This window comes from Hypoxylon fragiforme, assembly GCF_022984875.1.
Source record: "Hypoxylon fragiforme strain CBS 206.31 chromosome Unknown GGS25scaffold_1, whole genome shotgun sequence".
Lineage (NCBI taxonomy): Eukaryota > Fungi > Ascomycota > Sordariomycetes > Xylariales > Hypoxylaceae > Hypoxylon > Hypoxylon fragiforme.
In genome coordinates, this window is record NW_026054756.1 from 1,715,540 (window position 1) to 1,740,673 (window position 25,134).

The 25,134-nt window shown below is 49.3% G+C and overlaps 5 protein-coding genes across 5 annotated transcripts; 2 read left to right on the forward strand and 3 right to left on the reverse strand.

Annotated features, from left to right (window-relative positions):
- Positions 1-43: 43 nt before the first annotated feature.
- GGS25DRAFT_469744 (uncharacterized protein) lies at positions 44-1,588 on the reverse strand (the record flags this gene model as incomplete). Its single annotated transcript, XM_049259169.1, has 2 exons — positions 779-1,588; positions 44-728 (listed from the first exon to the last, which is right to left on the reverse strand). A coding segment is annotated over exon 1 (351 nt), but the record flags the coding sequence as incomplete, so codon positions are not given.
- Positions 1,589-4,053: 2,465 nt separating this feature from the next.
- Positions 4,054-6,801, reverse strand: GGS25DRAFT_469747 (guanine deaminase). Its single transcript, XM_049259170.1, has 2 exons — positions 5,904-6,801; positions 4,054-5,815 (listed from the first exon to the last, which is right to left on the reverse strand). Exons 1-2 carry the CDS (start codon positions 6,157-6,159, stop codon positions 4,638-4,640), a joined length of 1,434 nt encoding a protein of 477 aa, XP_049121285.1. The 5' UTR covers positions 6,160-6,801; the 3' UTR covers positions 4,054-4,637.
- A 987-nt stretch (positions 6,802-7,788) lies between these two features.
- Positions 7,789-9,448, forward strand: GGS25DRAFT_26787 (SGNH hydrolase). Its single transcript, XM_049257356.1, has one exon. The coding sequence runs from the start codon at positions 8,169-8,171 to the stop codon at positions 8,994-8,996; it is 828 nt and encodes a 275-aa protein (XP_049121286.1). The 5' UTR covers positions 7,789-8,168; the 3' UTR covers positions 8,997-9,448.
- On the reverse strand, positions 9,411-16,678 carry GGS25DRAFT_469753 (beta subunit of fatty acid synthase). Its single transcript, XM_049259171.1, has 3 exons — positions 16,080-16,678; positions 10,763-16,017; positions 9,411-10,711 (listed from the first exon to the last, which is right to left on the reverse strand). Exons 2-3 carry the CDS (start codon positions 15,957-15,959, stop codon positions 9,609-9,611), a joined length of 6,300 nt encoding a protein of 2,099 aa, XP_049121287.1. The 5' UTR covers positions 15,960-16,017; positions 16,080-16,678; the 3' UTR covers positions 9,411-9,608.
- Positions 16,679-19,111: 2,433 nt separating this feature from the next.
- GGS25DRAFT_26816 (uncharacterized protein) lies at positions 19,112-25,031 on the forward strand. The gene is made up of 2 exons (XM_049257363.1): positions 19,112-19,832; positions 19,883-25,031. Exons 1-2 carry the CDS (start codon positions 19,310-19,312, stop codon positions 24,886-24,888), a joined length of 5,529 nt encoding a protein of 1,842 aa, XP_049121288.1. The 5' UTR covers positions 19,112-19,309; the 3' UTR covers positions 24,889-25,031.
- The last annotated feature ends 103 nt before the right edge of the window (positions 25,032-25,134 follow it).

The following is a 25,134-nucleotide window of genomic DNA, read 5'->3' on the forward strand; positions in this document are numbered from 1 at the left end:
GATTATCGATTAGTTACTAGCCACTTCTAGCCACATGTACCCCAACCACCTTCCCCAGGGCCGCGACCTAGGTCTTTGGTCTCCGACCTCTTAGAACGCGTTTGTACTGGAATAACTATCTCCACTCGCATTCAGACTCATTCGCTTTGCGCGATCCTAGCGACGGCCAGGGAGAACAACTAAAAATAGTTGTTATACTAACCCTTGAACTGTCGCTGAGATGGATGCACTCATAGATTCTTCAAAGGGCAATTGCTTGTGTAACTCCATCCAAGATGTCCAAGACAGGTTGCATAGCCTCCTACTTTCTAAGTCATCAGATACCCGCGCCGAACATACCTCCCTAACTTTCGAGCTTCGATATAATACCGTCTTCTACCTGAACCCAGATGCCGAAAATAATGTTAACGATAGTACCGTTCAATCTCACCAAAACCATCACCAGCCTGTAGCTCGATCCGTTACCGCATCCGAAACTGTACAAAACCAGCCCACGGATGATCCCCATCTTCAGAGGATTGTTGCGAAGCATATAGTCAGTGCAATAGGGTCTCTTGATAGTAGTTCGTGGACGGTTCGACAAGTTTCAAGAGGTGCGCAAGGGTGGACATTTACATATATCTGCAGTGACTCGCTGCAAGCATGGACCCGCGCGAACGCCAAAAATTCCGAGAAGCCTGCAATTGCGGCATACAGCGGGCAAGGTGGTCTGGATTCGGTCAATGCCTGTAAGATTGTATGTTCCATTGTTGCTTGAGATAATATCCTGATTTTATAGCACGCCCTGCATTTGACTGTCGCGGAACGCTCACGATCGCATTCTCGAAATCGGCCAGAGGCGTTATTGTTAAATATAGCCATACACCTATCCATAAAACCGTTGCGCAGCTTGTACAACACCTTGAGCCAGATATACCACCGGCACCATTGAACACCACCAATGGAAATAGCCAACGAACACCCCGAGCCAAGAGACCCCCGCCAACTCAAGGCGAGGAGGGGAGCCGCAGGAAGCGCCCAAAGAAGAATGGGAAAGCACCAGACGCGCCGATGGGAGATGTGCCTCTTGGGGAAGGCGAATCTGCGCAGAATGAAGCTGGGCCACATAATCCACAATATAACGGCACGCATGCTATCTCAGTTCTGAATGTGCCTCCAGGAGAAGCCGAGCGACGAAAGCAGACTGCGATAGGTCTGCTTGTTGGGAGGGGTATTGATCCCGCGACCCTGTCCGACGAGCAATTCAGTATCTTCTCGAACCAGGCACCGGATCTACAGGCAACCTCATTAGAGATGCTGGCTAATTTCGGCGCGGAAAAATTGCGAATTGTCCACCCAGACAGAGATCAGCCCGAATCAGACACCTCTACTCCGGGTGTGCAGCAGTCTATCAATGAAACCCCAACCGGGCCAATATCGACATCTATGCCAGGAACAACCGAGACCCCTACCAAGAAGAAGCAGACATGGAAGAGAAAGTCTAAGGGAACAGCAGCCGAGCGTACCGTAAATGAGGGCGCAGTACTGTCCATAGGGGATAGTGGCCAAGTTGGCACGACAACTTCCACACTGAAACTGACCAAAAAAACTCGCGGCGGTTGTGCGATTTGCAAAGAGAAGAAGTTGAAGGTGAGCATATGGTTATCCCGTTCTTCAACAAGTAACTTGATACTAATGCCAGCTCAGTGTACGAAGGAACATCCTAGTTGTTCTGTGTGTGTTGAAGCCGGCGTAGAATGCCGTTACCCGCTCCCGAAGACTCGTCGGAAAAGGTCGGGCATATCCGGTAATATAGTTGAAGATGAGGAGTCAGATATGCCTAAGGAGAATAAACAATTTCAGGCGCAAAGTCAGGCTCCAACAACGGCCCCGGCGTCGGCACCAGCATCTCCATCTCCAGCTGCAACTCCTATCTCCCCTCCAATTCCAGCAAAAGCCCCATCGCCATCGCCATCGCCAGAACCAGTGCAAGGGAGTTCAACACTTAGTGGAGCTCCACAGTCTCCGGATCCCGACAACGAAGAATTCTTCCCAGATCCAAATATCTTGACGGGACCTGTTAATCATCAATCCGCTACAACCCAGTCTCTAGCACAGCCTCCGACGACACAATACTACCCAGGGACTAGCACTGCATCCTCGTTTCCACAAAATCCACAGCCATCATCCGAGCATTCAGTGATGCCAGCATTGACATTCCCAGATACCGAACACCACGAATCTCACTTTGAGTCTTCAAGTCGTCACATATTGGGCTCAGGTTTCCCGCACCAGGCCGAAGTCAGGGACCAGAAGAGGCAGGTCACTTCTCCGTCTACCCGCCGGAGTCTTCCAATGGGCCACAGTAAACACACTCCAATACCAGTACCAAAACCGGTATCAGCACCGGCACCGGCACCGGCACCAGCACCAGCACCAGTACCAGCATCAATACCAGCACCAACGCAAACAGGGCCATACTACACGTCTGTGTGGAGATCCTCGCCTACCGCGGGACGAGCCTCTACACAGACGCCGCCCTTGGCTAAGCAAGCGGCACCAAAGCAGCAAAGATCTCGCAAGTCTACTACAAAGGCAAGCCAGGGAGCCAGCCAGCAAACAAGCGATAGTCTGAATCAAGTTACAGCACTATCACAACCGGCTATTTCAAACCAGAACCAGCCAGCCTCGGTGATGGGATCGCCATACCAAAAAACAGCTCGGACAACGTCCCGGCAGAGCCACAGGTCACAAACCAATACTCCTGTTGCGACAACTATATCTCAGCCTCCACCCCAGGCGCCCCAGACTGCAGCTAGCACACCCTACACTGCGACCTCGTCGGCTTCTATCCCGAACTACGACCCCTATGCACGTTATGATCAGTCGACTAATAGTCAATATGACAATGTGAATAATGAACAAAATTCAACTCGTATTCCATATGAACCCGGTTCATATCATCATAACACGGTCACCACGACATCGGCGACTTACTCCTCAGCTCCGGCATATGAATATTCTCGAAGTACTGCCGCATCCAATCCACTTTCCCAAGCGCTTAGCCCATCAACCGAGTATACTAGCACTACCAATCCTGGAACTACTCAATGGCCAACATCACAGACCCGGATTAGCCAAGCACATACCCAACAACAAACAAGCAACCCGTATTCCATGAGATCAGCAAATACATCTTCATCTCACAGTTATGGAACAAGGACTGCTGAAGCAAGAGCTCCACATCATACTCCCTATAACCAGCCCCAGCCCCAATCACAACCACAACCACAACCACTACCACAGCCCCAATCCCAGCACCAGTCGCAGTCGCAGTCATACGGATCATACTCAGCATCACAAGCAAATTCCAATCAACAGGCTCAACAGAATTGGTACGGGTTAACGCCCACAAGCAACAATAACACCGCCAATCAGAACAGCTACAGTAGCAATAGGGGTAGCGGTTACAGCAATGCTACAAATGCGAGCCAGGCCGCATCATATCGTGGACAACGATCCAACATGCCTACTTACTCGGGGCACAGCTACAGCGCCGGCTCGGACGACCAATCTTTGTATGACCTTTTGCGAGCCAGCGGATCCACGCACTGATCTTGAAATTAACGTATAATATCATCGTTTATTGTTTACAGTACCGTATATTTATGCCTTCAGTTGCCGAGCAGGAGTTATCTGAGATGTATTTGTACAGGATACCCTATGAATCGGGTAGTCGCGCGGAACGAAAAGGAACGGGGATATGGCGTACTCACTCGTACGTATATGCCAAAGGGGCTGGCTGCCTACATAGCACGGGAGTTATTGACATAGCGTAAGGGATAAAAGCAGGACACGTACCTACCTACTTAGGTACCTAGAAGTGCATGAATATGGCTCGAGTTAACGGGCTTCCGGCAACGGATTTGGCATGGATTAGGCGTTTACTAGCTGGATAGGTACCTAACTTTGGGACCTACTGTACCTACGTAGTTACCTAGGTCAGTAGCTAGCTGGGTTGCAATGGTGATGAAACAGGAAGCGTATTTGATACCCTATTATGTAGTAGCATGCCTCGCTGTGTACGTGACTGGTAGTCGTTGAATTTACAAAGCCACGACCCTCCCCCTAAGTACCCCAGCTAGGTACCCATAGAGGTATGTATTTCAATGTTGCCATGACTGCCCAACTACAATGAAGAAGACATCTATCTAGTATACCTACCTACCTACCTAAGTAACCTAGAATAAGCCCAGCATACATACCTAGTTAGGTAGGTAGGTAGGAGGTAAGCACCTAGGATAGCTCTGTAGATATGTAAATGGGTAGGTACACACTACTACGTCGTGCCTGTAAATATCAACGATCAAGTCTTGCAAGCATCTGGGTTAGATAGGTAGGTAAGGTACATACCTATCTACCTCTTTGTCTACCTCCTAGGTATCTATCTATCTATCTATCTACCTACTCATCTCATCTCATCTCATCTTACCCCGTCCCATCAAATCTCATCTAAGGATCTATCTACACCATAACTATGCTACCAGCTTCTGATTATCTAGATATCTACCCAGACACCTACCAAGATACCTAAGAGGTACGCATCAACTATCTACATACAATCCAACACTCATCATCAACACACACCACCACGTACATCAACGCACACGCTCATGCACCAGCCGTCCCCTCACCCAGACCTTCTTAACGTTCCTATCATCGCCATTAAACAGCCACTTCGCGACCCGCTCATCCCACTTCTCCCAGCCAAACACGTCCACGTTCCCATGATCCCCCACATCCTCTTCATCAACCGTCTCATCGACGACGCCGAGACCAATGAGCTGCGCGTCCCACTGCATACCGACCTCGAACCCACCGATCTTATCGCCGAGGCCAACGACCTCGGCGCCGCCCCGCGTGGCGAGGTGGAGGACCTCCTCGACGCTCAGCTTTGCCCTTTCGCGCTCCTCGGCCGGCAGATCGGCCCACTTGCCGGCGGGCATGGCGCGGTGGTTCGAGACGAGGGCGGCCTGGCGCGCGGCCTCGAGGATGCTGGGGCTGTAGCCGCCGCTCATGTCGGTGCCGAGGCCGAGGGCGATGCGCTTGTTGAGCAGCCAGCGGACGTAGGCCTCGCCGCTCGTCAGGGCCGAGTTGCTGCAGGGGCAGTGGGCGATCTTGGCGCCGCGGCAGGCGATGAGGTCGGCCTCGTCGTTGCTGAGGTGGATGGCGTGGGCGAGGATCGTCTTTTTCGTGAGGAGGCCGTAGGTGTCGTAGACGCCGGCGTAGTGTTCGCAGTCGGGAAACATGTCGCGCACGAGCTGGACCTCGTTGACGTTCTCCGAGATATGCGTTTGCACCGGTAGCCCGGTCTCACGATGCAGTGCGCCGAGGCGGGTCATGGCGTCGACGGAACAGGCAGGGGCGAAGCGTGGCGTTAAAATTGGGCTTATGAGGGCGTATGATGGGTCAATGGCCTTAATGTGTTCGATGCTTTCTTGTGTCAGCTTAAGACTCTGATCTGCTGATTCGTCGACGTAGTAGTCTGGTCCGAGGTTGTCCATGCAAATGCGGCCGATAAAGGCGCGTTGGCCCATGGACAGACAAAGGTCTGCGAGGAGGTTGGTGGATGGCACATGAATGGTGGCATAGTAGGCGGCAGTAGTGGTTCCGTGGGCCAGGGTTCGCCGTATGCACCGCGTATATACTCTATGGGCTTTTGGAAGCGACGAGAGGGAAGCCTCCATGGGAAATGTGTAAGTATTTAACCAGTCCAGCAGCGTCGACTTGCCAAAGATGCCCACGTTGGGGTACTGAGGTGCGTGTACATGGGTGTCTGTTTCTTCTTAGTCAAGGAGAAAGGAAAGGGATAGACTGGGCTGGGAAATCCCAGGCAGTGTGTATCTACCAAGGTAGGTACTTACCAATGAAGCCCGGGAAGAAGAATTGGCCTTCTTCCGCGGCAGTGACAACAACATCACCCCCTTTCCAACCTAGTTTAGGAAATACTACTTCCTCGGCTTTCTTCAGATCACATTGCGGCTCAATAGCAACAATATTTCCAGACCTATCCACGAAAACAGCAGTGTTGTGGAAGTACTTCAGCTCGCCTAGCTTGACACTATGTATGAACAAGCCCAAAAACAACTGATGTTTCTTTTCATCCTTTGAGGGAGTCATGGCGGCTTGCTCCTTTGCTTAGCACGCAAGTCTCACTTCAACTGCCCTACACCGTCCGTCTCTCTTCCCCGGCCTTGATATATCCGTGGTATACACCTGATTTTCACAGTTCAGATGACCTATCACACCACCTGCCCAAATTTGGGTTCCGCGTTGTGGCCTAGGATGGTGGTATGAGATGTCACAAATCCGGTGATACCAGGTCGGACCAATCCGGTTCACCTAGGTATTTCCCCCAATAACACCGGCCCCGTGCCTTTGCTTGACCCGGCGGTGCGGTGCTGTGTTTTGTTGCTCACGAGTTACACGGATAACATGAGCACGTCCCCCCGGATTTTCTAGAACACGTTTGAAATGACGTACGTTGAGGGGGACGGGTAGAATATTTTGATCGTCACGAACCAACGATAAAATAAAAAGGGGAAGATTATAGACAAAAAAAGAAAAAGAAAAACAATGTCAAGATTTTATATGGATTGGTTTGATTGATAGTAGAGGAATGTTTGTTCAGCTAGCCACAATACTAAGCATGCCAACGGATATATGGTAATAGGTATGTGAGATGTTAGATAAGGCAATCATTGATTGATCTTTTAGATATTGATCTTTCTAGATAGATGGATTACTTTGGTATCTCCTACCCTACCTACACACCCTACCTAGTACCTACCCTACACAGGTAGCTGACAACTAAGCGAAAAAGGGGAGAGCGTTCCTGCATCATGTACTAACTTACATATCTAGTACCAGTTAGTAACTACCAGTAATATTGCCAAGTTGTGGCGCTCCTGAATCTTGACTAGTAACGGAAGCATCCACCGGCACACAGCATAGTACATACCCAGGTAGGGCCTGGTAGGCACCTGCCTAGGTTAGTACTTTAAGGTTAGTATAGTTAATTCTTAGCAATTCTGGTCAAGTCCGACAGAAGCCGGTCAACGCCGGCACCCGCAAATAACTCACCTCTATTGGTGTTATTGGTGCCAGCTAGTTATACCCCTTTCTCCCCATCAACCCCACTACTGTGACTACTCACTACGGCGTAGTAGGTACTATCAATGCAACTGCAAACAACTGTTGACTCTGATAACTTTTGTTTGAAGCCCTATCCTAGTTAATGTCTTGGATAGGTGATGTTGTACTAGATCTAGAGGGTTTATAGCATTGAAGAGTTGAGCGACATTGCACTGTAACTATCTCCTAAATCAATTGCTCGGGTAGCAAGTTCCATATAGAATATTCACATGCTAACTGCTAACAGTATACTATACCGGTAGTCTGGAGTCTCCCGTTCAGATTCAACAATAATAATTGAAGACCAAAAGTGAACACTTGTGAGACTGGTGATATATATATCAGAGTATATATAATTGCTTGCAAATGATGACATATACATATCTTCAATGTTGAGTTACTATTTTATGTGCAACTTGTACATCCCTCGGATACTTAAGCGGTGTGACTTTGAAGAAGGAAAAAGCGAGTGCAGAACACTTCCCGATTGGCCCGCAGCGGGGGAATACCACAATTACTGAGGGGTTCCCGGTTAAACCCAAAGTCTAGAACCAGCATGCAGCATTTACCTCCAGGGCTACTGTAAATACCGTACAATACCTACTACTAGTAACTAGTACCTAGAACTTTAAAACTTCCAACACTACTAGGTATTATTATGATCACATAGAACAAAAAGGGGGAAGGTGGATGGTAACATTTGAACCTACAGAGACACATGCAACTTTGAAGTAACATTGAAGGTATTGTGTATTGTACAATAATAATAGGTACAATCATACAATTGCGGTTTGTGTCTTTAACGCGCACCCCTCGTCTTACAATACATACGCAATTATCAATCATTACCAAAACAAAGCCTCCCCAAGTTCATCGTCATACTCATCATCATCTTTAACCTCACGTAACACCCCTCTCTAAATTTACAAACCCCAAACCCCACACCTCCCCCTCCCCCACCCTCAATTCCCACCACCACCACCACCACCACAGCCATGTCGCCCCCCCTCCGCATAACCAGCCTCGGCTCCTCCTTCGCCGCCGGCCCCAGCATCCCCCCCTGCGTCAACGAGCCCGCCGGCCGCTCCGGCGCCAACTTCGCCTGTCTCCTCTCCCAGCGCCTCGGCGCAACCCTAACCGACCTAACCGTCGCCGGCGCCACGCTACCAAACCTGACCACCGACGCGCAGGAGCGCGGCGGCTGCGTGTTCCCGCCACAGATCGAGGGGCTCCCCGCTGACGCGGACGTGGTCCTCGTGCTGGGCGGCGGCAACGACATCGGGTACATCGGCGGCCTATTCGAAGACACGCTGGCTGCGTCCTGGCTCGACGCTTTGTTCGGCTCCGTGCTCGCCTACGTGCGCGGCGAAGGCGGCGCGCCCCTCGCCACGACCACCCTCGACGTCGCGGGTCTCGCCGCGCGGTACGCCGGCGTGCTCGACGAGATCCACGCCAAGGCCCCGCGCGCGCACGTCCTCGTCGTCGAGTACCTGACCATGCTAGGCCCAGACACGCGGCCAGGACAAGACGTGTCCTTCGGCGCGGACCGCGTGGCGCACCACAAGTCCGTGTGCGCCACCTTGCTCGACGCCACCAGCCGGGCCGTCGAGGGCCGCGACCAGTGGTGCCACCTCGTGTCTGTGGGCAAGCCGAGCGAGGCCCACGCCATCGGCTCCCCGGACCCCTGGGTCTCCGGCTTCACCTGGAAGCTGTTCTACTCCGGCGGCGCCTACCACCCCTGCGCCGAGGGGATGCGCGCTGTTGCCAAGATCATCTACGATAGGATGGTTGAGTTGGGGATCGTGGAGGATGGCGAGTTGTGAATGATTCTGATTTGTTTGATGAAAATGGTGGGAAGACAAGACGCCTGTCGAGCTTAGGTACTCAGTAACCCCATGTACCTACTGTGTTTGAAGCTGAATGACGAGCTTAGGTATGAAAAGAAGGGTGTAGCTATATGATATCACGATTTTCGACCTGACGTTTTTTTTTTCTTTTTTTTTTCCTCTTTTTTTTACTTACTGGAGTTAGGGGATATGTAATTCGCACACTATAAGTATTATATTACTCCAGGTTGACATGAGGATTTACAGCTGAATTTCATTGCAAGTCCAGCGTAGGTATCTAGTAACAGGCAAGATCATTCAAGCTACAAATCCAACTATAAGTCAAGCAGAATGAACAGTGTTTACAAAAGCATAGCATACATTCTATCACACGCATACATACGATAATGGTAACTGAATATTCATCAATTGAAAATGGCTCAACTCCGAGTGTATCTATCTATAGGAAGATAGGGTACCCGAAAACAACGTCCCTATCCCAAACCTCGTCAACACAGTAGCAGAAAACTAGCAAATGCAACGAATCTATAACACCATTGATATCATGCGTTCCATCATCCAGGACATCCCAAGCCGCACACCGTCCTTTTAGTGACCATTAGTTTGAATAGGCGGCGAGTTCACGCCATTGACGCCGTTAACATCATCCTGGTAGCTTTCCCAATCCTGTAAGATCTGCGCAATCTTGGGGGACCCTGTGAGATCATACACATTTTGGAAGTACTCCTTTGTGAGCTCGAAAGGCCGCGCCGTCACGTTAGGAATGTACTTTCCAATCAGTTTGGCGGGATCGATAGAAGTCTTGTGAATCTTCTTCAGGAGAATATTCCTGAAAGGCTTAACACCTGACCGCAAGAATGTCGAGTGGAATGGCACATCTATGCCTTTCAGGGGAATGGTGGCAAATCCTCTTTCTAATTCCAGAGGCTGGGGTTTGGCCAACGTCTTCTGGGAGGCAGCCTTGATGATGTCAACGAGGTGCCCCTTGACCTCTTCGATGCTCAGATCCTGGCGAAGCTGGTTGATATCGACCTTCTGCGATTTCAGAAAGTTCAAAACTCCGGTAAGAGTGTCCAACGCACGTAGATCGCCAGCGCAGACATACTGCATGTTTGCAATATTGTAGTTCACAATCTCGAGGAGCCAGCCGGTCTCCTCGGCGATATTGCCAACTACATATCGGAGAGCACCCTCACTGAAAGTCTTCGAGATTCGGCTAGGGTTTACAGCACACATGGAGTAGTTAGACCGGCCCTGGGCATCTCGCTCGACGGCAACTTGCATGGTAAGCCCACGGTAGAAAACAACCGAGACTAGCGATTCGATAGGGAGGACATCTGCCAAGGCAGCAAGGGCAGAGTACTCTCCCAAGGAGTGACCTGCGAAGGTGCTGTCTCGCGGCACAAGTCCCTTGGCATTCATATCTTCGAAACTGGCCTTTTCCATCAGGGTGAGAGCAGGTTGGGTAAACTGAGTTGCTGATAAAAGACCGGTGGGTGATCTATACGTGTAAGACGTCGTTTTGTCGTTGATGTCTTTGAAGATGCGCTCAGATTTGACGGAGCCGTCCGCGGCAATGGTCTCAAAGTTCATCTGCATGTAGTTTTCCCGAATAGCCTTTCCGCGAGGACCCCCAAAGTGAATGGTCAATTCCTTCGGGTTATTCTTCACGATGTTTAGGATAGAGAACCCTAAGATGTGTTAGTTATAATCTCGTTAGGTACAAGTTAAATATAACTTACCATATGTGTCCAAGAGGTAATTGTCGGCCCTATCCCACACCTCTTTGGCAACCGAGCTTGTATTGTACAAATCCATACCCATGCCCTGTTCTTGGGATCCCTGGCCCGTAAAGACGTATGCCGTAACGGGCTGCTCGATCTCAGCTTCGCCAAGGATAACTTTCTCTTCGGTATCCTCGTTGCTTGCTTCAACCTTGATGATCTTGCGACCACCGATCATTCCAACATGCTGAAGTTTAACTTGAATATCGTCGTTTGGCAACACCATGCCGACAAGAGAAGCATGGAAACTACGGACGCGTCCAATATTGTTCTCAGCCGCCCAGGTTTCCACCAAACCACGTACGGCAGCACTGGAGTACATGCCGTGAGTGATGGTCCCAGGAAGATTGGCGTAGCTAGAGAAAACACGAGAAACGTGTATAGGATTGTAATCGCCCGAGACCTTGGCATAAGTTTCGTTGGAAGCCGGAGCCTTAAGCTGTAAGGGCTTCTTGCCGCTAAGAGGGATGGGGTTTTCAAAGTTGATCGGCTGCTCGATAGAAGAACCATGACGTTCGAGGTAGTCTACAACTGGGTTACCATGGGACACTCCAGCCTCGTAGTCGACACTCGCGACTTGAATAACCTCTTTGGTGGGAAGCTCTAGAAGCACCTGGCCACGGGTCTCAACACTGCTAAAAACAGTCCGGTTCTTAAACTTATAGAAGCTTTGAAGGCGGAATGTCAATGTCTGGCCTAGGAGTTCGATATCATTATTATCGAATTGAATCCAATCCTTAGACTTAAGCACAGCTACGTCCTTCGAGGTATCCAAATGGACTTGCATCGGCGTCTCCATTTTGCGTTGGAAGGTATTCTCAAAGTCGGTGTAAACACCACGATACAGAAATTGCGATGTAACCTCCATGACAGCTTGGCCATCTCTGTAAATAGTACCGCAGACTTCGACCATCTTGCCAGATTCTTGATTGATCACAGCATTGATTTGCGCCGTAGTCTTGACTTCGTCGCCCTTCTGAAGAGGGTCAGCGCCTGGCATCATGCGGAAGCCATTGGAAAGATGCACGAGCTTAAGAAGGTCGCCGTCAATCTTTCTGGGGAAGATAGGCTTCGTGATTGCCTTCCATCCAACAACAATGGCGAAATCCATGGGCGCGAACATCACTTTGCCAGGGCGGTCAACAAATGCTTCACCAGTGTTACTAACGGCATGCACAAAATCGTTGATGTCTTTCTTGGTGATCGTAGTCCGTCCGCCATCGAACTTGCTAGTAACAGGAGTGTCGAGGTCGAACGACTCATCCCCAAACCATGCACGCCAGTAGAATTCCTTAATGCGGTCATTTCGTCCTTCCATGACCTCGTGAATTGGTGCATACCCAGCTTCGGGGCGGTATTTAAACCGGAGAGGCAGTGATACGGGCTGACCGAGAGCAGTGCTCTCCTTGATCATGCTCACGACAATCTCGCTCTGTCCATCTAACTTAACTTCAATGACGTCGACGTAATGATTGTGGCGAGGCTGTTCGCGGACGATGATCGACGTCTTCGTAGGATCATTCGGGTAGAGGATCTCAACAAAAAGCCCACGAACGGGAGCAAATATCCTCTTCATTGGGTTTGTCTGATATTTATGACCTTGAACCAAAACTTCCGAAGTGAACAATGCATGCCGCCAGTTGCGATTTGGTCCTGCTAGTAGCGCAAGCCAACTATCAACGGGTGGCAGAGTGACAGCAGGAGATGACGATAGACGATACGTGTTTTTGTGTTGATCATATGATACAGTGAGGCCTTCAATGTCCAATGGCATTTCAGTGTCAATGAGCTTACCGCCGAAATACTCAATGGTAGGAATAGCTTCCGGCTTGTTGGCATATACATCTCTCGTTAGGCTGGCAATATGAGCATTGTGGATGCCGTCTAGAATGTCTTTGATGGGTTCGTCTATGACGGTCGAGTATTTGACTGCGGTGGGACCCTGCAGAATACAAGTTCGGCCAACATCTTGGTCTATGACCGCTGCAAGATCTTCGGACTGCCACAGAGAGTCCTTCTTGAAGTAGAACTCGAAACTTTCGTCCAAAGAAGGTACAAATGTAACGGGCTTCTGGCCACGGCGTTGGCATAGAAGTAAAAAGTGCTGGACATCCTGGGCATTGATGATCTGGGTTTCAGCATCGGGATAATATGAGAGAATCCTCTCAACGGCAGAAAACGGCTCATTAAGATCAGAATAATTCTGTAAGTAGGAGGGTTGGCCAGGATTTGTAGTGAATCGTTCCTCAACACGATGAATGAAGTCACCAGTGAGCTTGATGAAGGACGGGTCGATCCATCGTGACTCGTGTTTGACGTAGAGAAGGTCGACCATTCTTCGCACAACTTCGCCATATGTCATATCTTCAAGATCAACTGTCTGGCCAGCCTTGTTTCGACCAAACCATACCTTCTGGAAATCATCGTTCAGTTTCTTGATAATGTACTCTCGGTTCTTTTTCAACTCGGCCACACGCTTTTCCTTTGGCAGGCCAAATATTTTGTTGTCCATTTCAGCCCAGAAACGTACACCTCGGGTGGCAAGCTTGTGAATTGGCTCACCCATTTCTGATCTAACAGTGATGACGCCACCTGCCGCACCTTTGTACGTCTTCTCCCATTCACTATCGTCAAGTCCTGGGGCATCGATGATGGCTTGTTTGGCGGCCTTACTTGTGTGTGCTTCCTTCGCGACCATCATGCGACTGCCGTAGAGGCAGCCGTCAAAAGGCATGGGTGGGTAGCCATATTTCTTAGACCATTCACCCGTGAGGTACGGATATGTGTCTTCAGCGCCACCAAACCCACTTCCGGCGACGAGTATAATGTTGTCTGATCTTCGAATACGGCCATACATTTGTAGGATAGGCGCATGGAAATCTTCAAATGAGTGATGACCACCTCCCCGGCCACCAGTCCACTGAAGAATAACAGGGAACGTTGGGTTTGCCCTGGCAATGTTGATAACAGCTTGAATTGCCTCCATAGAACCTGGCTTGAATGCAATATGCTTTAGTCCGAGAGTTTCGATATATTCCTGAGCAACCTCTATGGACGGAACGCCTGCACCAATGGTCAATCCTTCGATGGGGACGCCCTCGGCACGGAGACGCCCGATGAGAGGAATCTGCCAGCCCATAGCCCTGGGGTTGACGTAGATCAAGTTAATCGAAATTCCTCGTCCAGCCGGTATGGCCCTTTCAATTTTAGACAGAGCCTCTGTCATCGTTTTGCCATTATAGTAACCTCCGCCGGCTAGTTCAGTATGATAACCCGCATTCATCGTTGCTGCGATAAAGTCCCAGGGTACAGTAGATGGGGTCATACCAGCAACCATAAGGGGAGGTACGCCTAATAATCTGCTCATCTTCGTGTCGACGTAAGTGTGACCGCTCGTCGTTTTGACTAGCCGAGGGCCGTATTCCTTGACCCAATCATTGGCGTATACTACAGCATGTTCCTCGTCTCGATCAAAGAGTTCAGACTTGAAGCCTACTTCTTGTGCGGCACCATCAATGGTACCAGCTAGGATGACACGGACACCTGTACCCTCCTTGTTACGGCTGGTGAGGATACCAAGACCTGAGATACCTCCAGGACCGAAGTCTAATACGTGAGTTGCTTCTGGGAAGACCGTTGCCTTTTCCCAGTTGACCGGGTCTCGCGTAATCATACGAACTAAGGAGGGGACAATATCACCCTTGACCTCATCTCTCAGATCGGCACCGGTACATGTGTTGTAGACAGCGATTCCGAGCGATTCGGAATTGATGTGAATGTCTTTCAGGTCTTCGTCAATCAACTTAGTCGCATCAGAAAGGTATGCACTATGGAAGGGAGATGTTATGGGCAAGAAGCGGTTGACAAATCGAACTTTGCGCTCTGTGTGAGGGATTCGAGTTTGATCGAGGCCCGTAGGCGCCTTGACCTTTCGTAATTGTAGATTTAAACCATATAGAGAAATCGGCGGGCCTGTGACGACCATGTTCCTGGGACTGTTAACTAGCGATATAGCAATGTGCCGATCCTCAGGAAGGTATTGATTCGTAGCGTCGATGTGCTTCTGAACCTCACTCTGGGATAAGTCCCTAATACTCAACATAGGCGTTGGGTCTCCTTCGCCATTGTCAATGGAGTCGTGCAACATAACAGGCGTCAATGAGGTTCTGGGAAACACTTGTTGGCTACGAGCACCAATCCAGAAGAGAATTGTAAGCGCATCCTTGGCGAGCTTTTCGTATGACTCCCACGAATCTGCGGCGGCCGTGGCAGCTGCGACAATAACACCCTGGGAATGGCCGGTCGCTCCGCGAATACGGTCACGTAGTATTCCAGGATGGACACCTAGCCCCTTTCCGAGGACTTGGTAATGGCATAATTGTACCAATCCAATTAAAGGCAAACTGACAGGAGCTGAAATTAGATATTGGGGATCGGGCGTAGAATCTGGGGAACGAAGCCATTCCATCACATCAAGTCCCTTGGCGTATAATTTCTCTGCTCTGGGGTCTAGTGCGAGGTTGTGAAGCAGGTCGGCGGATGATGTGACAAGTTCACCCACGAATGAGGGATACGTCTCGTATACCTCACGTAGTTCATCAAAGTATTCGATGATGTTCCCTTGGCCGCCGAAGATGCTGTAGATGACGGCATTCCCCTCGTCGGCAGCTCTTAAAAGTGCAGATTCATGGGGTCTGATGGCACGGTTTGCTACAGAACGGGCTGCGTAGTAGCATCGCACGACAGTAATTTGCTTGGCAAGAATACCGGGGAGGTTCTTTGCTAAGGTGTGGACGTCATTCCCCCGAAGAAACATTCGCTCGAATTCGTTCAGAACTAATTTGAGTACTTCCTCATACGAGCCCTGGGCATCATCTTCACCCTCTTCTACCTCGTGAGCAACAAATCCCATATATCTGGCGACAAGCTCGGCTACGGACGAGGGCTCATCGTCTAGAGCTAATTCATCTGTCGGTGCGGGAAGGCCCGCCGTAAACCTATCTTTGAGCTGTGACGCATGAAAATGGGCACTAGTGGGGACAAGGAATGAGGCATCCAGAGATCCATGCGCAAGAGTTAGAGGGCGGAGAGAAGAGGATGATCGAGGGGTCGAGACACCCGTTTGGGGCCCGGTGCCGCTGCCGGTGCCATACATGATTAATGGTATCGTGGGATGGCGGCGATTGGAGTTGAGGTTGAGGCTGGAACTAATGCTTCGACTACTTGTTAGAATTTAAAATGAAAAAAGCTACTACACAGGACTTTTGTTTCTTACGATTAAGATTTTCTCCGTAGACTCAGCAAAGAGCAGGAGATGTGACACTCGAGAATTTGCTAGGGAAAATTTCAAAGAGCTTCAGGCAGCAAATAAATGGTAGGAAGAAGTGGGTGGGAAGAACGGCGCTGAAGAATGTGACCAGGCACAAACACAAGCGAAAGATTGACTTAAAAGGAGGGCAATTGCGAGCTGCAAGAATGAAGCCACAAAATAAACGATTTTATTAGGGAAGGATTAAAATCCAGAAGTTGCAATTCAGCAGCTCCAGTATCGTGCAGAAGAGTGTCGTTGGAAGAACTCAATAAGGAAACTGACTAGACTGGCAGGACTGGCTGACTGACTGACTGAATGGATCACGACTTGAAGGGAAACGTACCTTCCTATCAAAATTCGAGAACTCTAAAAAAAAAAAGTTACTGTTGGTGGCACTGGCGTAACTCCAAGTTGTCAACGCCCCTGTCGTGTTTCTTCTCAACGAGCATATACCTAACAACGACGTTTAATCGAAACGGGCCTAATTTTTATTTTGCAGGGACAGCTCTCTCGACAAAAAAATTTAAGTTCTTGTTGGGGATCCATTTGGGCTAGCCAGTAACTTCTGCCAGTTACTACCACCACCTACTGTAGGTACCTAGCGTTGCAGCTACGTACTAGCACTTATAGTACTACCTAGGGTAGGTAGTACAACCCTAGCCGATCCACAACCAATAGCGTCGCAGTACCAGTACCTTTTTGATCTTATCACAAATGTATTTTTCCCACACAACTTTTGAACATCGAAATTCTTTATGATGTATGTAGCCACTCAACCATGCATGTCAAACTTTGGATCGTCCCATCTTGCCCTAAATTCCAGACTCAACTTCCACCCTTTTTTAAAACATTGCACATGTGATGTCTATTGTGTGCGTATTTTTATACCTGTTTACTTCGGACGATGTTGAAAGACGTCCACTACGGGTTTTAACAGTCTTGCCTTATCAGCTGCCATCTTCAAGTCAGCTGAAGTCAAACATGGAACGGGACGTGGGGACTAAGCTTGTTGTAACTGGCAGACTTCGAAGTTTATCAAGCTAACGACGGCCACGTTTTGAAAAGTGATTTTAGTCAACAATCGATTACGAAGACGAATGTCTCGGGGGGCTGGCCAACCGTACGACTTCGGCTCAATGGAGCGTATCCCAACTATGGATACCTACCTACTGCCCTCTTCCGATAAAATTGTTGGCAAAATGCAAACTGAGCTCAATCATTTTTAGGGATCAAGTATGTAGTTCATTCAAATATTAAAACTGCCTACCTGTGTAGTACATACCTAGGTAGGGAGGCCCTGGGAGGGCAGGAGGCATGTCTCAACCGAGTTCGTTGTCGTCGAGGCATGTTTCATCCTGCTGGTGCATTAGAAAGCGATGTCATCTTACAGTACAGGCTCTTCCCCAGATATCAGGCCGTCAAACTTGCATACTAATAGCCAGCTCGAGATCTCACGAATACATGTAAGCTGCATCACAAGATCCTATACTGTAATGAGTACTAGGATTATTTATAGGGCATCGCTCTAAGAATGAGAATCACCTCACACATGCATTAGACGTAGTGAAATTTACTCCATACCTACATTATGATATGTATGATGTCCGGTATTAACGCCAGAGTAACTTCCATAGAAGTATCTGTACTTCCTCGCCGGAACTTACCCTGGGCTGGTGCCGACTAGGTACTCCATTGGCATGGCACGATAGGCAAAGGAAAGTTAAAGCCACTTAGATGCAACCTAGTGTGGTACTTGTGTTACGGAACAGGATTCTTTGGAACACTATTATTTGCCCTAGTTGTGTGGCCTTGCATGAGACTAAAGCCGGATGACGATTAACTACACCCATACTATTACCTATACTATTATAAAAAGTGCTAGAATAACGTACGAGGCTGCTAGATATATTTTACTATAATTATGCTATGGTAGACCGCAAGCTAAGCTTTTAGACGGGAATGTTAGTAATACCATGTACTCGGAAGGATATGTTAGCCGTTGTACTGAATCTACTGATCTCTTGATAAGATTTTAGACACGGGCCTCAGTGTCGTTAGTAACAAGGGAGGCGATAAAAAGAACAAGCCAACCCCAACTTTCCGGCCTGGGTCTTCGTGGAGAAAAAGGGTCTCGTAGCAGGCTAACCCATGATAGGCATAGACTATATCAAGAGATGGTTGAGAAATAGTGGGACATTTATGGATTTTCTGAGCAAATCAACAAATCATGATCAATCAATTTAATGCTTGTGGGAATTGCAAGTGACAAGGGTATCGCTGAGGAGTTGCGGTGGCACCGTAGGTTGCGTAGGTAGATACGTAGGATCGATGCAAGAATGCTCTAGGCTTGGGTGCTTGGTCACTGCGTCTAAGTACCTACTACTACGCCGTATGTAGCCCTAGAGGTGGTAACTGGTCGTGATTAAGATAGCCCTGTGCATGTAGGTCTGGCCATTGGCCCAGAATTGGGGGAAACGACGTCTGTCTACGATCCCGCCAAAATTTTTGCATTGTTGCACCTAGACAGTTCAACATTTGGGAAAGTTCCGTTTTGTTCCGTCTAATGCATCGCAATCCTTCGTGTCTGCTCTGTATTGCCCTAAAGAAGGAGAGAGCTACCTATCAATCTACTCGCCTAGATACTTACACTTGCATCTAACCGTGCTTACAGTGCTCTATGTAATCTACTAGGTATACTATACCTCACATAGACCTTCCTTCCCACCCACTTAGGCAAACTTTGGTCAAAGGTGATCGCCAACTAGACGACGGCGACATAATTTCTTATTTTCTTACTCAAGAAACCTCCTAATAATCAATCCGAATCAGTGAACCTGTTGTTCATTTATCCTATCCCTTTCTGTCCTTGACGTTGTTACCTATCGTCAAGCTTGGCATACGCTCCTTACCCGAATTTTTTTTTAGGTGCACAGTTGCTTTGGTCTTCGGGTTGACTGATGCTGAATTCGGTTGGGTGACTATACGTAACGGGCAAGAAACAGGGGAAACCGTTTAACACGATCAGCACGATAGCCTTCGTTAGAACTTTTTTTCTCTAGTCGACCGACTGTACCTTCAAACCAACTGCAAAACCAAGTTGACGCTGTTGACATCGCGTTCCTTCGAGCTCGTCCCATTTGCTGTCGATTGTCACCGAACCCCCTCCACCTCCTCATTTCTCTCCTACAACCAAAATGCGTCCAGAAATCGAGCAAGAACTTGCTCATACCTTGCTCGTTGAGCTGCTCGCATATCAATTTGCATCTCCTGTGAGATGGATCGAAACACAAGATGTGTTCCTCGGCGAGAAGACAGCAGAACGTATTGTTGAAGTTGGACCCGCAGATACTCTAGGCGTAATGGCCAAGAGAACAATCGCATCTAAATACGAAGCTTTTGACGCAGCAAAGTCTATTCAACGACAAATTTTGTGTTACAACAAAGATGCGAAGGAGATCTACTACGATGTAGACCCAATTGAGGAGGAGCCAGAACCCACCGCTGCAGAGTCCTCATCGAGTTCCGCACCAGCACCGGCAGCAGCCGCTGCCCCCGCTGCTGCTGCTGCTGCTCCCGCCCCCAGTGCAGGCCCTGCGGCGGCCATAAGCGATGTACCTGTGTCCGCTCTTGAGATCGTCCGAGCGTTAATAGCACAAAAATTAAAGAAGCCTTTCCTTGAAATTCCTTTAAGCAAGGCTATAAAGGATCTAGTCGGAGGTTAGTTTATTCGATCTAAGAGCATCATACCATAGCTAACGATGAGGCAGGCAAGTCCACACTCCAGAATGAGATCCTAGGTGACCTAGGAAAGGAGTTTGGATCAACACCCGAAAAGCCTGAAGATACCCCTATCGACGAATTATCAGGATTAATGCAGGCGACGTTCAATGGCCAGCTTGGAAAACAATCTCAGTCACTGATTGCCCGCCTAATCTCTTCTAAGATGCCTGGAGGTTTCAACATGACGTCTGCACGCAAATACCTAGAGACCAGATGGGGCCTCGGCTCTGGACGACAAGACGGAGTACTCGTATTGGCACTTACCATGGAGCCAGCCGCCCGCTTAGGCTCGGAGAATGATGCCAAAGCTTACTTTGACGATGTTGCACAGAAATATGCTACCAACGCTGGCATTAGCTTGTCAACGGCTACAACCGCTGGCCCAGCTACTGGCGGGTCCGGTGGCATGATGATGGATCCGGCTGCTATCGATGCTCTTACTAAAGATCAGCGCGCCCTGTTCAAGCAACAGCTTGAACTGCTAGCGAGATACCTGAAAATGGACCTTCGAGCTGGTGAAAAGGCCGCTCAATCATCACAAGAGTCCCAACAGGTATTGCAGGCACAGCTCGATCTATGGAACACTGAGCACGGTGACTTCTATGCGACAGGTATCGAACCTGTGTTCAGCCCCCTCAAAGCGCGCACGTACGATTCATCTTGGAACTGGGCGCGTCAAGATGCCCTCAGTATGTATTATGATGTCATTTTCGGACGACTTCAGGCCGTCGACAGGGAAATCGTCAGCCAGTGCATCCGCATCATGAGCAAATCAAATCCCCTGCTCCTTGAATTTATGCAGTACCACATTGATAACTGCCCTACCGAACGCGGAGAAACCTATAAACTAGCCAAGGAATTAGGACAACAGCTGATCGAAAACTGTAAAGAGGTTATGAATGTACCACCGCATTACAAGGACGTTGCTGTTCCGACCGGCCCTCACACATCTATCGATGCACGCGGAAATCTTAGCTACGAAGAAGTTCCCAGGCAAAGCTGCCGAAAGCTTGAACACTATGTTCAGCAGATGGCGGAAGGCGGTAAAATATCCGAGTACGGCAATCGCACCAAAGTTCAAAATGACCTGGGACGTCTTGTCAAGCTAATCAAGGAGCAACACAAAATGTCCAAAACCGCGAAACTGGAATTCAAGAACCTTTATGGAAACGTTCTTCGATCTCTTGCGATGAATGAGAGTCAGATATTACCTAAAGAGAATGGGAAAGCAAACGGTTTTGTCAAGAAGCCCTCGTTGAAGACGAACGGCCAAAACGGCAAAGGCAAGATGGAAACCATTCCTTTCCTACACCTCAAACGCCATAATTTGCACGGCTGGGAATATAGCAAACGATTAACTGGAGTCTACCTGGATTGCCTAGAAGAAGCTGCCAAGTCGGGCGTTACCTACCAGGACAAATACGTTCTCATGACCGGAGCTGGTGCCGGCTCAATTGGTGCTGAAGTTCTCCAAGGTCTCATCAGTGGAGGTGCTAGAGTGATCGTTACCACAAGTCGCTTCTCACGCCAAGTAACAGAGTATTACCAGGCCATGTACGCCAGGTACGGTGCTCGTGGGTCTCAGCTTGTTGTTGTTCCATTCAACCAAGGCAGCAAGCAGGATGTGGAAGCTCTTATCGAATACATTTACGATCCTAAGAACGGACTAGGCTGGGACCTTGATTATATCATTCCGTTTGCTGCTATATCTGAGAATGGTCGCCAAATCGACGGCATTGACTCGAAATCCGAACTTGCCCATCGTATCATGCTGACGAATCTCATTCGTCTTTTGGGCTGCGTCAAGACGCAAAAGTCGGAGCGCAACTTTGAGACTCGGCCTGCTCAGGTTGTTCTCCCGTTATCTCCTAACCACGGTACGTTTGGTAGTGACGGTCTTTATTCGGAGTCCAAGCTTGGTCTTGAGACTCTTTTCAACCGCTGGCATTCCGAAAGCTGGGCCAACTACCTCACCATCTGCGGTGCCGTCATTGGCTGGACCCGTGGTACAGGCCTTATGTCTGGCAACAACATTGTTGCTGAAGGAGTTGAGCAATTTGGAGTGCGCACGTTTTCTCAACAAGAGATGGCCTTCAACCTCCTTGGGCTTATGTCCCCGGATATCGTAGACCTCTGCCAGAACGAACCTGTGTTTGCCGACCTGAACGGCGGTCTCCAGTTCATTCCCAACTTGAACGATGCGATGACACGGATACGCAAGGACATCATGGAAACTAGCGAAGTTCGCCAGGCCGTCACTCAGGAGACAGCGATCGAGAACAAGGTTGTCAATGGTGAAGACTCAGAGGCGTTGTATAAAAAGAAGCTTATCGAACCGCGCGCCAACATCAAATTTGATTTCCCTACTCCCCCCGACTGGGAGAAGGAGATTGAACCTCACAATGAGAAGCTCAAAGGCATGGTGGACTTGGACAGAGTTGTTGTTGTCACCGGCTTTGCTGAGATAGGACCTTGGGGTAACTCGAGAACCCGCTGGGAAATGGAAGCACATGGCGAGTTTTCGATCGAGGGATGTGTCGAGATGGCGTGGATCATGGGTCTTATCAAAAACCACAACGGCCCCATCAAAGGACAGCCCTACTCGGGTTGGGTCGATGCCAAGACCGGTGACCCGGTCGAAGATAAGGATATCAAACGAAAGTACGAGGCATATATCCTTGAGCATTCAGGCATCCGTCTCATCGAGCCTGAGCTCTTTGATGGGTATGATCCCAAAAAGAAGATGATGCTTCACGAAATCCAACTTGAGGAGGACCTTGAACCATTCGAGGGCTCAAAGGAAACGGCTGAGGAATTCAAGAGACAGCACGATGACAAGTGCGAGATTTTCGAGATTCCTGAGACGGGCGAGTATACCATTCGCCTCAGGAAGGGTGCTACTCTGTGGATTCCCAAGGCTCTTAGATTTGACCGCCTTGTCGCTGGGCAAATACCTACCGGCTGGGATGCCAAGAAATATGGTGTTCCCGACGACATCATCTCCCAAGTCGACCGTGTCACCCTCTACGTACTTATCTGTGTAGCTGAGGCCCTTCTAGCTTCGGGTGTCACTGACCCGTACGAATTTTATAAGTACGTCCATGTATCAGAAGTCGGCAACTGCATCGGTTCTGGCCAAGGTGGTATGAATGCTCTTAACGGGATGTACACCAAGCGCAAGATGGATCACGACATTCAAAAGGACATCTTACAGGAGTCTTTCATCAATACAATGGCTGCCTGGGTCAATATGCTTTTGTTGTCTTCCTCTGGTCCCATCAAGACCCCCGTCGGAGCCTGCGCCACAGCCGTAGAATCGGTAGACAATGGCTTCGAGGCTATTATGGAAGGTAAAGCACGGATTTGCCTGGTTGGTGGCTTCGATGACTTCGGTGAGGAGGGCTCATATGAGTTTGCCAACATGAAGGCGACGAGCAACAGTGTCGACGAATTTGCTCATGGCCGAACGCCACAAGAGATGTCGCGTCCAACCACCACCACGAGAAGTGGATTCATGGAGTCTCAAGGATGTGGTATACAAGTCCTCATGACGGCCCAGTTAGCGCTCGATATGGGTGTGCCCATCTATGGTGTCCTTGCCCATACCACCACGGCAAGCGACAAGACTGGACGCTCAGTTCCAGCGCCTGGTCAAGGTCTGTTGACCACCGCTCGGGAAGCCCCTAGCAAGTTCCCATCACCCCTGCTCGATATGAAATACCGCCGCCGACAAATCGAGATTCGCAAGAGGCAAATCCGCAGCTGGAAAGAATCCGAACTCGAATACCTTTATGAGGAGGCAGCAGCCATGCAGGCTCAAGGTCACGAATTCGATCAGAATGAATACACCCAGGCCCGTGCTGTCCACATCGAAAAGGAATCTATAAGGCAGGAGAAGGAAGCTTTGCGAAGCCTCGGAAACAATTTCTGGAAGCAAGACAACACCATCGCTCCTCTCCGAGGTTCCCTCGCCACTTGGGGTCTTACAATTGACGATCTAGATGTTGCATCCTTCCACGGTACCTCAACTAAGGCCAATGACAAGAATGAATCTTCCGTTATTTGCCAGCAGCTGCGCCATCTTGGTCGGAAGAAGGGTAATGCCGTCTTGGGCATCTTCCAAAAGTACCTCACTGGTCATCCGAAGGGTGCTGCTGGTGCTTGGATGTTCAACGGTTGCTTACAAGTGATGAACACCGGTTTGGTCCCTGGTAATCGCAACGCCGACAACGTCGACGAGGTGATGGAGAAGTTTGATCTGATTGTGTATCCTAGTCGAAGCATCCAGACCGACGGTGTAAAGGCCTTTTCACTGACTTCGTTCGGTTTCGGACAAAAGGGTGCTCAGACGATCGGTATTCATCCAAGGTATCTGTACGCAACACTCGACAAGCAAACGTATACAGAGTACTGTACCAAGGTGGCTGCCCGTCAAAAGAAGGCGTACCGATTCCTGCATAACGGCATCATCAACAATGCTATCTTCCAAGCCAAGGACCACGCACCGTACACTGAGGAGCAGCTGGCCCCTGTCTTGCTGAATCCGGATGCTAGAGTTACAGAAAATGCGAAGACGGCTGAACTCGTCTACGCTGCCAATTTCGCGAAGCAAGCCGCGGAGCCTCATCTTGCGAAAGAAAGGAGTACCAAGGAGATGGTAGAGGCCTTAGCCCAAAGCCTCCAGACAGGGAAGAATAACAAGGTGGGTGTCGATGTAGAGGATATCACAGCCATTAATATCGAAAATCCCACGTTCATCGAACGCAACTTCACGGATAAGGAAATTGCGTACTGCCAGAAAACGCCTAGCCCACAGAGCTCGTTTGCTGGTCGGTGGAGTGCCAAAGAAGCAGTTTTCAAGAGCCTATCTGTCCAAAGCAAGGGGGCCGGTGCACCCTTGAAGGACATTGAAATTCTGCCCAATGAGCTCGGTGCTCCTATCGTCACTGTAAGTAAATGCCTGCTAAAATGCATGACAAGAAAGTTTTGCTAATGGATTACAGCTTCATGGTGATGCGCAAGAAGCGGCAAAGAAGGCAGGTGTCAAAGAAATTAGCGTATCCATCTCGCATTCGGAGACACAGGCTATCGCGATTGCGGTCGCAACTTTTTAAACGTGATTGAGCTGGTGTGCTTATATTACCCTACACGTTTGGAGTTGTGCGGTGTCTATTTTTTTGCTTCGGGATACCTTCTTCGCTCCGTAGTGTATATCCCTTGTAGACAATTAGAAGTGGTA

Bases quoted from the DNA above. Each gene is read 5' to 3' on its own strand.
- GGS25DRAFT_469747 (XM_049259170.1), bottom strand. From the start codon at position 6,159: ATGACTCCCTCAAAGGATGAAAAGAAACATCAGTTGTTTTTGGGCTTG. The intron at 5,816-5,903 runs GTAAGTACCTAC...AAGAAGAAACAG, and splicing joins CTTCTTCCCGGGCTTCATTG to ACACCCATGTACACGCACCT.
- GGS25DRAFT_26787 (XM_049257356.1), top strand. From the start codon at position 8,169: ATGTCGCCCCCCCTCCGCATAACCAGCCTCGGCTCCTCCTTCGCCGCC.
- GGS25DRAFT_469753 (XM_049259171.1), bottom strand. From the start codon at position 15,959: ATGTATGGCACCGGCAGCGGCACCGGGCCCCAAACGGGTGTCTCGACC. The intron at 10,712-10,762 runs GTAAGTTATATT...AACACATCTTAG, and splicing joins TTACCTCTTGGACACATATG to GGTTCTCTATCCTAAACATC.
- GGS25DRAFT_26816 (XM_049257363.1), top strand. From the start codon at position 19,310: ATGCGTCCAGAAATCGAGCAAGAACTTGCTCATACCTTGCTCGTTGAG. The intron at 19,833-19,882 runs GTTAGTTTATTC...ACGATGAGGCAG, and splicing joins TATAAAGGATCTAGTCGGAG to GCAAGTCCACACTCCAGAAT.